This window comes from Coenobita brevimanus, chromosome 101 (genome assembly GCF_032717465.1).
Source record: "Coenobita brevimanus isolate Jiangsu-jjx chromosome 101, ASM3271746v2, whole genome shotgun sequence".
Lineage (NCBI taxonomy): Eukaryota > Metazoa > Arthropoda > Malacostraca > Decapoda > Coenobitidae > Coenobita > Coenobita brevimanus.
In genome coordinates this window covers 56,957,239-56,973,172 of record NC_137054.1, presented here as the reverse complement: position 1 = coordinate 56,973,172, position 15,934 = coordinate 56,957,239, and the positions used below count along the sequence as shown (strand labels likewise).

Sequence of the window (15,934 nt, the reverse complement as noted above, 5' to 3'; positions counted from 1 at the left end):
AGATGAGGACTCCAGACTACTGATGCATATTCCAGGGTTGGTCTAATGAATGATGTTATTATCCTTCTTAGCATGTCTTCATTTATGTATGTGAATGCTCTTCTCGTATTTGCAAGCAGAGTATACATGTTCCGTACCTTCTCGCTGATGTGGTCAGCCGGAGATAGTCTGTTATTGATAATCACACCTATGTCTTTCTCTCTTTCTGATGTGTATAGGGTTTTATTTCCTAACTTATAATCCCAATCAGGTCTTTTTCCACTTTTACCAAACTTGATTACATGACACTTGTCCACATTGAATTCCATTTGCCATGTACTACTCCATTCATGAAGTTTATTTAATTCTTCTTGTAGCTCTTTACAAGAGTCTGTGTTAGTAATTCTCCTTTCTATTTTTGCATCATCTGCAAACATATTCAGATAGCTCTCATTTCCAATGTTACTGTTTATATCATTTATGTACACTAAAAACATGATTGGTGCCAGCACCGAACCCTGTGGTACTCCACTAGTCACTTCTTTCCATGATGAGTAGTTTCCTCTTAGTACTGTCCTCATTTCTCTTTTTATGAGAAAGTCTTGCATCCAACAAAACAGTTTGCCTCGAATTCCTCCTTGATGGTACAGTTTCCATAAAAGTCTTTGGTGTGGTACTGTGTCAAAAGCTTTCTTGAAATCTAAATAGATACTGTCCACCCATCCTTCCCTTTCCTGTATTGTGTTTGTTACTCTGTCATAGTAGCTCAACAGATTACTAACACATGATTTTCCTTTTCTGAAACCAAACTGTCTTTCTGTTATCATACTGTGTTCTTCTAGATGATTTACCCAGGCTTTTCTTATAAGTTTTTCTAATACCTTGCTTACAACACTGGTCAGTGATACTGGTCGGTAGTTGAGAGGATTTTGTCTATTTCCTTTCTTGAATAAGGGGACTATATTTGCTTTTTTCCAAATATCAGGTAGTTTCCCTTGACTCAAGGATTTCTTGAAAATTAAAAATAATGGTTTACTTAACTCCTTTGCACATTGTCGTAATACCCAACATGAAATTTCATCAAGACCACTTGCTTTTCCTCTGTCTAATCTACTTAACTCCTCCTGTATTACTTTTTCTGCTATTTGTATATCTGGTAGTATGTGTGGACATGCGTGTTCCACATAGTCCCTCTCAAAAATTTTTTCTTCTGTAAAAACTAATTGGAAACTCTTATTTAGTGCTTCACGAATATCTTTCTCTTGTGTATAAGTGATTCCCTCATCCGTAATGGATTGTATTATATCTTTTACTTTGGTTTTGCTTCTGATATAGTTGTAAAACAGCTTTGGTTGATCACTACTTTTATTTATTATATCCTCCTCAAACTGTTTTTGGGCTTCCCTCCTTATTCTTGTATAGTTGTTTCTTGCCTGTTTGTAATTATTATACGCCCTTTCACTATTGTGTCTTCTATATCTATTCCACAACAAATCTCTTCTTTCTTTTTATTTTTTACGTTCTGTATTGAACCATTTCTGTATTTTCTTATCTGCTTCTTTGTGGTGTGGGATGTACTTCTGGACTCCTATTTCATAAAATTCACAAAATTTTCTATATACACTCAATCCTTGAGTACCGCGGGCAATAGGGACTGGACAAGGACCGTGGTACCCAAATCCGCGTCCCTCAGACAATATGTTTACATGTATAATGGTACAATGTGTTCCGGCAACTTTCCAAAACTCTCACTTTTACCCCTTTTACCACCAAACCCCACGTAAATTACCCCCATTTGCACCCACCATCAGGTAAAACATTGAAAGAGATATAACTGTTGTAATTAAAAACGTCAATGGTATTAAAAACAGCATTAACAAAAATAAAAGTTGGGATGGGTACCCTTTTGTTGATACGTAGCTCCCTGGTATTTTCCTCCCATCCCCCAACCCCAATGTTGTTGTCAAAGTTTCGCCTTCTCTCATATCATGTGGCTTTCAGGAGAGACCTTAGGCCATATTGTTAGACAAAAATTTATGGGTCTGGCAGTTTTAGAGTACGAAATAGAACAAAAATTTGTGCTAACAAGAAAAAATTACTTTATTCCCTGTGTTCTCGTGAGTTAGCGTTCAGTTTCACATTTTTCGTTTGATATCCCGTTTCCCAACGCATTTCTGATAAACTAAACATATGGCTAAACTGCTCAATCAGTTCTAAATGTTTTGGGAAGAACGATACCGAACGATGAGTAATGTGTTGGGAAGAGCGATACCGAACGATGAGTAATGTGTTGGGAAGAGCAATACCGAACGATGAGTAATGTGTTGGGAAGAGCGATACCGAACGATGAGTAATGTGTTGGGAAGAGCGATACCGAACGATGAGTAATGTGTTGGGAAGAGCGATACCGAACGATGAGTAATGTGTTGGGAAGAGCGATACCGAACGAAGAATGTGAAACGGAATTCTAACTCAGGAGAACACATGGATGAAAGAGTACCTTTTTTCTGGTTTGCAAACATTTTCGCTCCATTTTGTTCCCTAAAACAGCCAGACCCGTAAATTTTAGTCTAACTATACAGCCTAACGTCTCTCCCGAAGGCCACATGATACAAGAAGGCGAAACTTTGACAACAACTTTGGGGTTGGGGGGCGGGAGTAAAATACTGTGGAGCTACGTATCAAGAAAAGGGTACTCAGTGGAGGTGGTGTTGACCCAGTCCAACTTCTGTTTTTGTTAATGCCATTTTTAATACCACTGATGTTTTTAATTACAACAGTTATATCTCTTTCAGTGTTTTACCTGATGGTGCATATAGGTGGAGGTAAATACGTGGGGTAAGATGGTAAAAGGGGTAAAAGTGAGAGTTTGCTTTCTCTGACGCTCCACATAATGCCCTATAAGCTTCTCAGTCAGTTTCAGGACAACATATATACCTTCACAGCTGCCAGGATTGCATCACTTCCTACGCACGATCTTTATCTTCTCCCTCTCCTTCCAAATCGTTATGATGGTGCTTTCTTTTATGCTATGGTTTTTCTTTTTTTCTTTTGCCATTTTGGTGTTTGTACGCTTAAAGCAGTGGAAGAACCTTACCAATTCAGTTCATATTCCTCCAGTTTGTTTTCTGTATTTTTCTGACTATTTTCAGGGTCGTAAATTACCTTTTACTGCTGAAAAATTTCCTACTTTTTATCATCACGTTCCTTAAGCCATAACATGATTGTCTTGATGTACTCAAAGGTGATTTTCGTCTCCCAACTTCCCAACTGGATGCTACGTTAGGTTAGGTTAAATTATAAGGTTTAGTTAAGATGGGTTAGGTCAAGTTTAAACACTTAGGTTAGGACAGGCCCTAATTTCGCCGTAACCCTGATGTATCAAACAAGTTGACAGCGGAATACAACTTAAGAGGACGGGGAAACAGATTTAGTATGAAACTTTTATTTACCTCCCAGAAGTAATCTGACAAACATAAGACTATCAGGAAGAGGAACGAAGAATGTGAAACTGAATGCTCACTCACACGAGCGGAAGTATTTTGTGTGTGTGTGTGTGTGTGTGATTAGCAAACATTTTCGTTCAGTTTCGTCTCCTAAAACTCGAAACCCATATGACTGTGAGGTAGAGTCTGTGAGAACGAGAAAGGACTTGATAGCCGTATGCTCAGTCGGTCCTAAATGTGTTGGGAAGCACGAAACCGAACGAAAAATGTGGAACTGAACACTAACAAGAACACATAGATGAAAGTATTTTTTTCTAATTAGCAAACATTTTCGTTCCATTTCGTCCCCTAAAACTGCGAAACCCATTATGAGTGTGGGGTGGAACTAGGTGAAGCATGAGAAAGGATTGATAACAGTATGCTCAGTTAGTTGGAAGTATTGGGAAGCATTAAATTGAACGAAGAATGTGGAACTGAACGCTGCGATAACACATGGGCGAAAGAGTAACTTTTCCTCTAATTAGCAAACATTTTTGTTCCATTTCGTTCCTTAACCCCTACACCGCGGGCTTGTTTACCAATAACTTGCGTGTGCCGCGGGGTTATTTGGGCTCCGACAGACTCTCAAAAAATATTTGCCAAAAATCAGTTATTAGTCCTAGAATAATAAAATTACATATGCTTATGGCACATACCTTCAGCTTTCTCCTGGAATGATTGTTGAGCCTTCGTCGGTTACCGTAGGACTTGTGGAGACCTCTGAAGTAGGGTAACGAAGTCTCCACTTTACACTTCCCGACAACCCGTAATATGATTACCACAGCCAGATACAAACACTATAAACACTATTCTACAATTTTCAAGTAGTTTGGGATCCATACTAAAAAAAAAAACACTGTGAAAGCAATGGAAATTACGAGCGCGTCTGATCGTCGCACTGGCACTAGTTCGCTCATGGTAGCCTGTCATTTATTATTCATAAAACCCCTCACACTTTATATTTCTATTACTATATAACACTTATATATATCTACAGTCTTTATCCATAAGTTTCCTTCAGTAGTATTAGTTTATTGTCACTGTAGGGATTCAATTTCTTTCAGTAAAATACGTAGCATTCACTTTCTCGTCCTGTATACTGGCATTGAGAGTGAATGTCACTTTCATCTTCACTCTCATAACTCATAGCATTCAGACATGCTAGAGTGAAACTTTCACTTTCATTACTCCTAGGGTATATACTCGTAATCTTATAATACTACTCATTTACATTTCTATTTACGTTCTCTATTTTATTTACGTTATTTACATTTCTATTTTATTTACACTGTGTTGTGCACTGTCACTTGAAATAACTTATAAAACTATTTTCCATTGTTCACGTATATTTACATTCATTACTTTCACTTGCTGTTTACACATTATTTACAATTCCACTTGCACTGTTTTACTCAATAGAAAGATCATAGTCACTCTTTTATCAATTGTCAGCCCTTTACCTCTTTCCACACGAGGTTTAGTAGGGGTAAAGGTCACAGAGCCATTTGCATGGGGGTGAAAAAAGGCCTTGAAGTCAGCAAGATGAAACGTACGTCCTCTCACTTCGGAAGATGAGAGTACACTGATAACGCAGGGGCAGCCTAGAGGCCTGCTTTAGGGGTTATTCAGAGTTACCAATATTACTTCTTGAAACAGCTAAGTCTAGCACTGATATGATTGGCAGGAAATCTAGACAATACATTATAAATCTGGTAGTTCCAGGTGAATGTAAATATTCTCCCTTCCCTCCTTACATGTATATTTATTACGAAAATAGATTAGAGGCCTACTTAGGAGATATATAATCAGAGCTACCAATGTTAAATCTTGAAACAGCTTTGTGTAGCACTGATATGATTGGCAGGAAATCTAGACAATACATTATAAATTAGGTAGTTCCAGGTGAATGTAAATATCATTTAGGCTTCTCCCTTCTCTCCTTACATGTATATTTATTACGAAAATAGATTATACGGCATATTTCAAGGGGAAAAAAACAGCGAAAATTAGCGAACGAGTGCACGTGAGGTGTTGTCAGGTGATAATTAGCCAATTCCAGGTGTATGGCACTCTCACTTACCTGATTTCTTACTTGTATATATTATTTGGTATAAGAATACGACATAGGGCTTATTTCAATGGATGAAATCAGTGAAAAATTCCAGGGAAGATTTACTTAGCGTAGCATGGCCGGGCAGGCGAGAGCATAGGGTAATGGAGGGGGGGTAGGGAGGGGAGTCAAGAACGGGGAGAAATGGCTAAATTGTCAACAATGGATGGGAGTACAGATGAGATTAGGAGTGCTGACTAGTGTTGGACATTGTCAGTACTGATAGATGATACAAGCCCCCACTGGAAAGCCCGGGTGAATTCAAAATAACACAGAATCACAAAAGCGACGCCCCGCGGTATGATCCCTTGCTCCCAAGCGTCACGAAAGTGACGCCCCGCGGTTAAGGGGTTAAAACTGCAAAATCCATGATAATTGTGGGTAAGAACTAGATGAGGCATGAGAAAGGACTGATAACCATATGCCCAGTTGGTCCAAAATGTGTTGGGAAGCATGAAATCAAACAAAGAATGTGGAACTGAACTGTAACTTACGAGAACGCAAGGATTTTTTTTTGTTGTTTTTTTTCCTGATTAGCATACATTGTCGTTCCATTTTTGTCCCCTGAAATTGCCGAAACCCATAAATTTCGTCAAACCGTTCGGCCTTGAGTTTGCCCAGAAAACATATTTCCATTCTGTATGCGTATTCATAAAAACCACCAGGAACCCTCAGCTAGGAACAACGCTTGCCCATTCGTTTCAAAACTAACTATAGGTTTTTCATGAAAATATGACCACTGTGCTTCCCAGCCAAATTTCAGCAACCTAACCTACCCTAACCTATCCCATCTCACTAGGGCTGTTTGGCTGAGGTGGCTGGCTGTGGTACTGAGATAAATACCTATACAGAATGGAAATATGCGCCCAGGAAATGTACCCAGAGGTTAGAGGGTGACGTCATAGCGCACGGCTTTCAAATTTCGTCCCCAGGCCAGCTGACTTCCCGCGTGAGCTCGAGTTTTTCCGCATGTTGACATGACTTGTCTCATTATGCTGACCGCGTTAGAACAAAAACGTGTTACTCAACCACGTGTTACTTAAGGATTGAGTGTACAGCATTTAAATCTTGTCCTCTAAGCTCATTTTCCCAATCAACTTCTAAGAAATACTTCTTTAGGTCTTGATAATTTCCCTTTTTATAGTTTAGGCTCTTTTTGTAACTGTCATTGCTGTTTACTATGTCATATGCTATCCTGAAGTTATAATTTAGTACTGCATGATCGCTTTTGCCTAGTGGAGGGTGATATATTAAACTGTCAATGTCATTTTCTTGCCTAGTAAATATTAGATCTAGCACTGAAGGTACATCAAGTCCTCTTTTTCTGGTGGTTTCCCTCACATGTTGCGTTAAGAAAAACTCTTGTACGAGATCCAGGAGCTTTTGGCCCCAACAGCTTTCTTGGCTATTTATATTTAGAGTATATTTGTATTTGTATTGAAGTCCCCAGTTAGTATAATTCTTTCCGATTTCTCTTCCATTTTATGTAGCAATGATCTTATACTCTGAATTGTACTCTCTGCCAGGTCCTCATATTTGTCTCTTTCCCATGTGTTTGATCTGGGTGGCATGTACAAATTGGCTACAGTTACTTTACCTTCAGATGTGTCGATCTCTACTGCAATCAGTTCTACTTGTGATGGTATATCTAGGTTTATTTCCTTGACTTTTAGATTTTTCTTAGTTAATATTATAATTCCTCCTCCTTTTTTTAAATTTCTGTCTCTTCTCCATATATTGTATTCCTCTAAGTTTAGTATGTCATTGGATATCCTTGGTGTTAATTTTGTCTCAGTTAGGCATATTATTTGTGGTTCATTTTCTCTGACATAATCATTCATCTCTAGTAATTTAGATACCATTCCATCCACAAGTCAAGAGTGAGAGCCGTGGAAATGAGTTATTTAAGAGGAGCCTGTGGAGTCACATGGAGAGACAGGCTGACGAATGAGGATATAAAGGAGCGTTGTGGTGTTGATGTGGATGTGATAGGAAGCGTTGAGGAACACACTGAGGTGGTTTGGCCATGTGGAGAGGATGGAGGGTAAAAGACTGACGAAGAGAGTGTATGTGAGTGAGGTGGAGGGGGAAAAGAGGGAGGGGGAGGCCGAGGATGAGATGGAGAGATGGGGTGGAGAGGTATATGAGAGAGGGGGGCGTGAGTTGGGAGCAGGGGAGTGAAATGGCGGGGGACAGGGCGACATGGAGGCGATTTGTTTGTGGCCACCCCAAACGGGATTGAGGCGTCTGGCAATAGATAGATAGATAGAACTTTATCATCTTGTTTATATACTTGTCATGACATGGTTCTACTACCTTCCTCCTTTGTCTTCCATCCTGTTTGTGTACCACTTTCGTACCTGCAATCCTATTACTTTGTAAAAAAATTTCTTCTCCTCTTCTGATCTTCCCTCATTTTTTGTTTTTGCTTCCTTCCTTTTCTCTTTCAGTAATTCCAGTTCCTCTTGTGTTAGGCATCTTTTTACCCATACATTTTTGAACTCCTCTTTTTCCATAAGATTCTTTGCATTTTTTAGTATCTGTTCCACAGTGTTTACACTCTGGAAAGTCACCTTTAGAGGTCTTGTCTTGCTTTTCTCGTATTTCCCTAACCTTTTGTGTTCCTCTATGTCTTTACTACAGATTTCCTCTGATACTTCTTTCAGTAAGCTCATTACATTTGGCATCTCCTTTTTGTCTCTAGTGATCTTGTTTTTAACCTCTTCCTCTTCTATACCAGTGATTACTATTGATTTATTTATTTCTACTGAATCTCTGACTAACTTTGGATTGTTTTGGATTATTCTTTTCACTTCCTTTTTAATGCTTTTTTCCTCCACCCTTGTTTCTAAGTCTTTCTTTACTTTCACCATTTCAGCATACGTGGTTTCTACATCATTTTTGTAGCTTTGCACAGCTTCATTCACCTGTGTTATCTTCTCCTCAATATCACTGCTCTGGTCTATAAGACTGCTTGCTTGTCTAATTGTCCCTGTGTCATTTTTTAACTCTTCCATAACACTCTCGTGATTGACTACTGTACTTGCCATTTCACTCACTTTCTTCCTAAGCGTACTCAGTTCCACTGTTAGTTCACTGATGGTTGTGTCTTTCTTATTGGCCTCCCTTCCTAGTTTTTCTATCTCTTCCTTTTGCAAGTGCATTTGCTACTTTATTTCATCAATTTCATTTTTGAAAGCCATTTCTAGTTTGTGTACACGTTCAACCAGTCTATTGTGAGTCTCCACTTCAACCAGTTCTTGGTAGAAATCATCATTTTGCTTTTTACTTTTTTCCCTTTTCTTTTCCAAATTTGTTTTACTGAAGTATGTATCCATTTTGTAATTCTAAATGAACAGAGTATGTACTTACAGAGTATGTACACTTTCCCCGTGTTGCTGTAGTATAAACAAACCCAGCTGACTCAACGCATCGTGGTTCTTTGTTCTATTTGAACCAGTCTTATTTAAACTTATTATTTCTTTTCCTTTTAATAATGAAAAATCATTTAGTCTAACCTGGTACAGAGCTTGACTCATTCAAAGATACTAATTTAGGTAATGCCGTGTTGGTCTGGTATGGAGCGCCGGTGTATGTGTGTATGTGACTGAGTGAGTGAGTGAGACACTGAGTGAGAGAGAGTGAGAGTTTGTGTGAGTGAGTGAATGGGTGAGTGAGAGAATGAGTGAGTTGCAGAATAAGTGAGTGAGATTGGGTTGAGAGGAGGGTAGTAGGGCAGTTTGGCTTTCTTGTCTCCCTCCCTGACCCCCTACCCTCCCCCACTCCTGCTTGTCTCCCTCCCTGTCCCTCTGCTCTTCCCTTCCCCCTGCCCTCCCTCGCCCCCACTAGTCTCCCTCCCCACCCTCCTCCACCCCTGCTTGTAACCTCCCCATCCCCACATCCTCCATTGGATAGCTGGGGGAAGTCCAGATGCTGCTTTTATTGGACATTTGCTTTTTTCGGAATGGCTTGGGTCCCAATTAGTCTGTTATAGAGAGGTTTTACTGTATAGCTAGCACTCGCATAATGTGTGATCACAGAGTGTGAATCTCGCATAACACAGGAGGTGCCATTTTGTAAAAAAATTTATATAATGCAGTCTGAGGAAGCTGCTAATTTTTTACAGCACCTGACTATGCTGTGACGTTGGACATAACACGGCGGGAGGCCCCAGTTTATGTTTCAAAGTCATACTGCATGGCCTGTGTTAAACAGAACGCAGCGTGAGTCATAAAATTATGGTTGGAATTCATGCAACGCTGTAAGTGATAGACAGAGCACAGATTGCATCAGCCTATGACATTTTGCTATCATGTATCTGCCAGAATGTTGTCACGGTCTGCTGAGCATTTCTTCCCCAGTTAAGCCTACCCTTTTCCCACACTCTGGCTGCACATGTGCTCTGTGCAATCTTTGCTCTTTTTTTTGGCTACCTGCCCCAGCCTGACCATGCCGTTGCACTGTGACCCTGCCAAATGTCAGAAGTCTTTGATGCAGGAGCAGAAGGTGGATGCCATCAAGAGGAAGGAGAGAGGACAGTGGAACTGTGACATAGCAAAATTTTACAAAGTTAACAAGTCCACCATTTGTACGATTCTCGGCAAGAGGGAAACCATTCTGAAGACAGCTCAGGCATATGGAGGATCACCCATTTTTTGCCATATCAGGAGTGTATGTACCTAGGTGAGGCTATACTCAGTCCTAGGTAATTAAGGGAAGAGTGGTTGATCATTCATCCAAGAACAGTATTATGCTAACAGTATACTCCAACCTTCCTTTGGGCCTAATAAACCCATATGAACCATGTCTGATTTAAGTCACTACCCACTAAAGCACAAGATGTCTATTTGTGGGTACCACCCAAAGTTGTAAATTGTTTCTATGGTTTAAGGAAACAGTTCCTCTATTTTAAATTAGTTTAATTTGGCATTAAGAATATTGGCCCCTCTATTTATTGTTTTACATTACAATATTTGAAATTATCATATATGTAGTGTATGTGGTACCCTGTTTGATTTTAGTTTGATTTAGTTTGATGTTAGTTTGTGATTTGGTATTATGGTACTGCAGTAGTATATTTGTATTACAGATCTGTGTGGATTGGGGTGAGCATCTCTTTGGACTACCAGTGGGCTACTTTTGGCCTAGATGAAACCAGTGATGAGTATGAAAAAGCTATGGCTGGAGCTCATCTTCGCTCTGCACAACGCATCCTTCATGGCTGCCTCAAGGTCATTATTCTCACTGTTTAATTTTACTAATCCTTCTGTGTCAGTTTAGTCCCCTTTTACATCTGTTTCATACCTATGGTATCCCTATACTTACCCTACTCTCTTATCCTTTGCTAAACTCTGCCTCTCTGTCTTTGCTTGACAGTTTCTCTGCCTTTGACATACCGTTGGTATGTTTTGGCTAGTGCCTTACTATGCTCTCCTTCTTTTACGTTATTTAGTACTGTAAATTGGCAAGAAAAAGCCGATTAATAATGGTATCGGTATTGGAAAGGGGAAATTTCTGATGATTGGAATTGTACTGGAATTGGCAGAGCAGTGGTGAAAAATAGATAAGTGTATTCTTTTCCCAATGAGCCTAGACCCATATAAGGCTTCTAACACTTATTTTTCCACCAAAGTGTGAACTGAGGCTAGGATGATGGTTTTCCTAAAATACAGCTGTACATCAGACTCTGTTTTCTCTTGACTTCTAGGATATGCAGTTCGACTGACCGTTCTGCCATGAAAATATGTACAGTTTGTGGAGTCAATTTTTCGATTCTTACAGAAGTCTATCAATATCTATCTATTGCCAGATGCCATAATCCCGTCCGGGGTGGCCATTTGACTCTGAGTTATTTGTTTTACAGGGAGGGGCACTAACCCTCCACCAACCCACTTGACACGTAGGGAGCACGTATGGTTTGGTTATATGGTTACCACCCAGCATTGAAAATGGTTTCTTGGCTTACAGGAAACCATTTGGCTTGCCACTCAATGTAAAGCCATCTGTAACAGAAAGAAAAGCAATAAGTAGTGACAGGAAAGCTGGGAGAAATAGGAAGAGAAGAGTAAAAAGTGTTATGCCCAAGGTTTAGAGCTTGAATTTACACACCCTTGCTGCAGACCAGAGCATTTTAGACCAACTGGTTCTTGAGCTATGGCTGTCAAAGTTGAAAAAGTTACCCTTCCAGGCGGGGCGTCTCCCAGTTATCTATGCGGTCCCACCCTATCCCACCCTCATTCCTCCCCTCCCATGACCTTCCTCACCCACTCCCATCACCTCCCCCTCTCTTCCTTCTTTCCCCCCCTACCCCCTTCAGAATTTTCCAGCTCCTTTTTTTTTTCTTTTTTTTTTAATAATAGCATGCACAATTATTATGTCAGTGTTCCTAGCTCACTCCCAACACCTTTCCTCCCCAGCACTTCTCTCCTCCCCACCATCCCTCCCCCTTTCCCCTTCCCTCATAACTGTGTAGCTGTCAAAATAAATAAAAAAAAATAGCAAAAACATGCAAAATCTTATTCTTGGTGTTACTCACACAGGCCAGCTTCCTCTTCCCTCATCCCTTCCCCTACATCCCCTCCCCTCAGAGCTGTCAAATCAAGTAGCTGTAAGAATTTCAAGGGGAAAAGAAAGCTAAAGCTAGCCTCCTCCCCCCCAATCCTCCCTTCAGAATTTTCCAGCTCTTTTTTTTTTTTTTTTTTTTTTTTTTTTTTTCCTCCAAACAATAGCATGCACAATAATTATGTTGGTGTCCCTCACTCACACCCAACACCCTTTCCTCCCCAACACTTCTCCCCTCCTCTTCTTCCCTCCCCCCATCCCCTTCCCTCATAGCTGTGTAGCTGTCAAAAAAAAAAAAAAAAAATGAACAAAAGCATGCAAAATCTTTTTCTTGGTGTTACTCACACACTCCACCACCCTCTCCCCTCACCCCTTCCCCCCCATCCCCTCCTTTCAGAGCTGTCAGATCAAGTAGCTGTAAGAATTTCAATTGTGCCAGTAACACATTTTTCTCCCCCCAAAGAAACATGCAAAAAAACATGGAGATTAATAAAAAAACATGAAAAAACATACATTCTATGTTTCTGCATCTGTGCATGCAGTTACACAAACAATAATCTGGTATTGAGTGAAAACACGCGGCATGAATAGTAACAATGACGTATAATACTGTAGGTGGAGGGAGGGTGAGTTGTAAGTGGACAACTTACTGTCAGGACTCCATATTATAATTACAAATCATAATAGATAGCATGATGAATAGATAAATAGATAGACAGGTAGAAGCATCAAGCCAGGGGATGAGAGAGGTAGTGTGTCAGCGAGAATCGAGCAAAGGTAAACAGGCTTGCACACTCTTAACTGGAGGAATGCTGGTACGCACACGAACCTCGTGACCATACACACACACACACACACACACACACACACACACACACACACACACACACATACACACACACCGGCTTCTAGAAGCTTCACATCAGTATATTCCACGTGATGCGAACCCTGCTAAAATAGGAATTTAAGAGGCAGAGCTCAGAAGGAGGTTAGCCCTAGAATCGACAGGTAGTGGGGAGAAGGAGACTGGCCATAGAACCGGCAGGTAGTGGAGAGAATGAATAAGAGGGGTCCAACTAGACTTACTTAGTATATTAAGTCTCTGTATAATAAATATGCTGCTCAACTTAGACTTTCTCTGAAGATAATAAATCAAGATGCACTCCCTGTATTCATCTTTAATTCCTCCTGCACTTCAGTTGACTCAAGACTCACTTATTACAAGAACTAAGAGTTACATATATAAATTAAATGATGGCTACAAAGCTTTAACATTAAATGGTGGCAGTAGTGGGATTGTGTGCTTGTTTAGTTTATGGTAATCTAGCACGCATTTCTCCATTTCGTTTGGGCACGAAAAATAATGGGGCATTCCACGGGGAGACTGATGGTTCAATAATTCCAAGTTTTAACATTTCATTGACCTACTGGTTTGCGAGTGTACGCTGAGAATGTGGGATCCGGTAGGCTGGTATGAAAATTGGTGGTGTATTTGGGTGCACATTAATGCTGTGATTAATCAGGTTAGTACACCCTAATTGTTCTCCGGGTAATGCTACGGTGTCCCTGTGTGTTTCCAACAGGGTTCACAAAATCATTTATCATATGTACGGATGCATCAGTTAAAGGTTTAGGGGCTGTACTGATGCAGGAAGATAAAAGAGGATAGAATCAACCAATTGCATTTGCCAGCAGACAAACAAAAGGTGCAGAGAAAAATTATTGCAGTACAGACTTAGAGGCACTTGCAGTGGTTTTTGCATTACAAAAGTTTCGAGATTTGGTATATGGTTACGAAATACACTTATTCACCAACCATAAACCATTAGTGGGTATGTTTAAAGAAAAACTCCTCTCTGGGAGGAGAGCAAGATGGAAATGAACAGTCGAAAACTACAATGTCCATATTCACTATATACAAGGCAAAATGAATATAGTAGCCGACGCATTATCTAGGAACCCGAACACAATTCAGGTCGCGGCTTTAGATCTCAAAGGAGACATCCCAAACCATGATGATATCGCAAAAGCACAAAGACTTGACCCAATATGGTCTAAAGTTATATACAAGTTAGAAAGTGGAGATGACATACAATAACCCAAACTACATGTACCGCTCGAACAATTCACAATAGTCAATAATACTTTATACAAGATCAACCTAGAACAACCAAAATGCCAAGGAAATACTAACCAATTGGTAGTACCTAATGACATGATACCCCAGGTATTACGAACGATACACGATAGCCCACATGCAGGACATCCTGGAAAGGATAAGACATTCAAACAAGCCCAGTTATTATATTACTGGCCATCATTACGAAAAGATATAAACAATCACATAGACAGATGCGAATCATGTGCAAAACACAAAGGAAGTGGATGAAATAGTGAAGTTAGCAAAATGGAAAATAGAACAGACTAAGTCAACTATGCTCATCGTGATCCAAGATCTCCCATCTTATGGAACGGAGGTATTGAGCGACAAGAACAACATCACACGTACTCGCTAAAAGCGCGGTTTGTTCGACCTGGGTGGCGCAGTTCTTGTGAACATCTTTGGATTGGCTACAGAGGAAGACCTTAACCCTTTAACCGCGGGCATTGTTTTGCCCTGACTGGCCTCTCCCGCGGGGGTTTCAGCCAAATGTAAACAAACCTTTAAACCTTAATAACTCTGCACAGAATAAAGCTAGAGAAAAAAATAAGGTACCATTAGAAAATACTAACCTTCAGCTTTGCAGTGATGTAGGTTTCATGACTTTGTTGACTTTCACAGGACGGGCAGTGCCGTTAGAAGTGAGCGGTGTAAAATCACTATTTTACACCCCACACCCCAGTACCAAATGCCAACCATTCTCTGATAATAGTACTATAAACATATATGAACACTGCACATACGATAAACACCCACTCTGTATTCACTGAGGTAGGTAAAAGGCACTGTAATTGCCTGCACTTCACTGCGGCATCACACGCTCACTGACGTTTGGTTAGTGGTGATGTTTTCATTATTTCTAACTTCTATTACTATTTTGCATATAATCTGGGCAATATACATTATATTTACACTGCACTTATTACTATATTGCGTCACTGTCGCATCACAGAATTACAACAGTGCCGCAGATTTTCTTATTACCATATCACTTATATACTGGCCATATTTACATAATTTTCTAGGTAAAATATCTCTTATTACTATATTATACAATTATTGGTAAAGCACGTTACTGTCGCATCACAGAATCACAGCAGTGCCGCAGATTCTCTTATTACAATATCACTTATTATACTGGTCAATATTTACATTGTTTTCCAGGCAAAATATCCCTTATTACTACATTATCCCTTATAGAATTATTGGTAGAGCACGTCACTGTTGCATCACTGTATATCACTGTCACTGTCAGTATTTACTCAGAGAGTGGTACTCGGCAAAGCACGGAGTCACACAGAGAGCGACTTGGCATTCCTGGCACTGGTGTGTGCTCATTTTTCTCGTCCGAGGCCTCCGTGTGGTGTCATGACACACTCTGCAGCGGCCCTGTGACAACCTGCTGCCTGCGGTAAGAGGCAGTTTCACAAGCTGGTGCCGGCTCATGTAATTGTGACACTCAAGACGGTCAGGTTGTGTGTCAGAGTGTCGCCTCGGGACCAATGCCGTCACCTGACCAAATCGTGCAAGCAGCTGCTGCACGACAGTCTTGGAGAACTGTCTCAGGGATGGTTGCCTTATGCCTCTGACTTGTGTCTTGTAGAGGAGGAAGGCGTTGAGCATGCACATATCGAGCAT

General features: G+C 40.3%; 1 protein-coding gene across 1 annotated transcript in view; it reads left to right on the top strand.

Annotated features, from left to right (window-relative positions):
* LOC145415103 (putative aarF domain-containing protein kinase 5) overlaps positions 1–15,934 on the top strand; it is a 443,740-nt gene that overhangs the window by 48,585 nt on the left and 379,221 nt on the right. Inside the window, exon 2 of the mRNA XM_080284522.1 lies at positions 10,664–10,805. Coding sequence (XP_080140648.1) covers positions 10,664–10,805 — 142 coding nt within the window. The remainder of the gene's footprint in view (positions 1–10,663; positions 10,806–15,934) is intronic.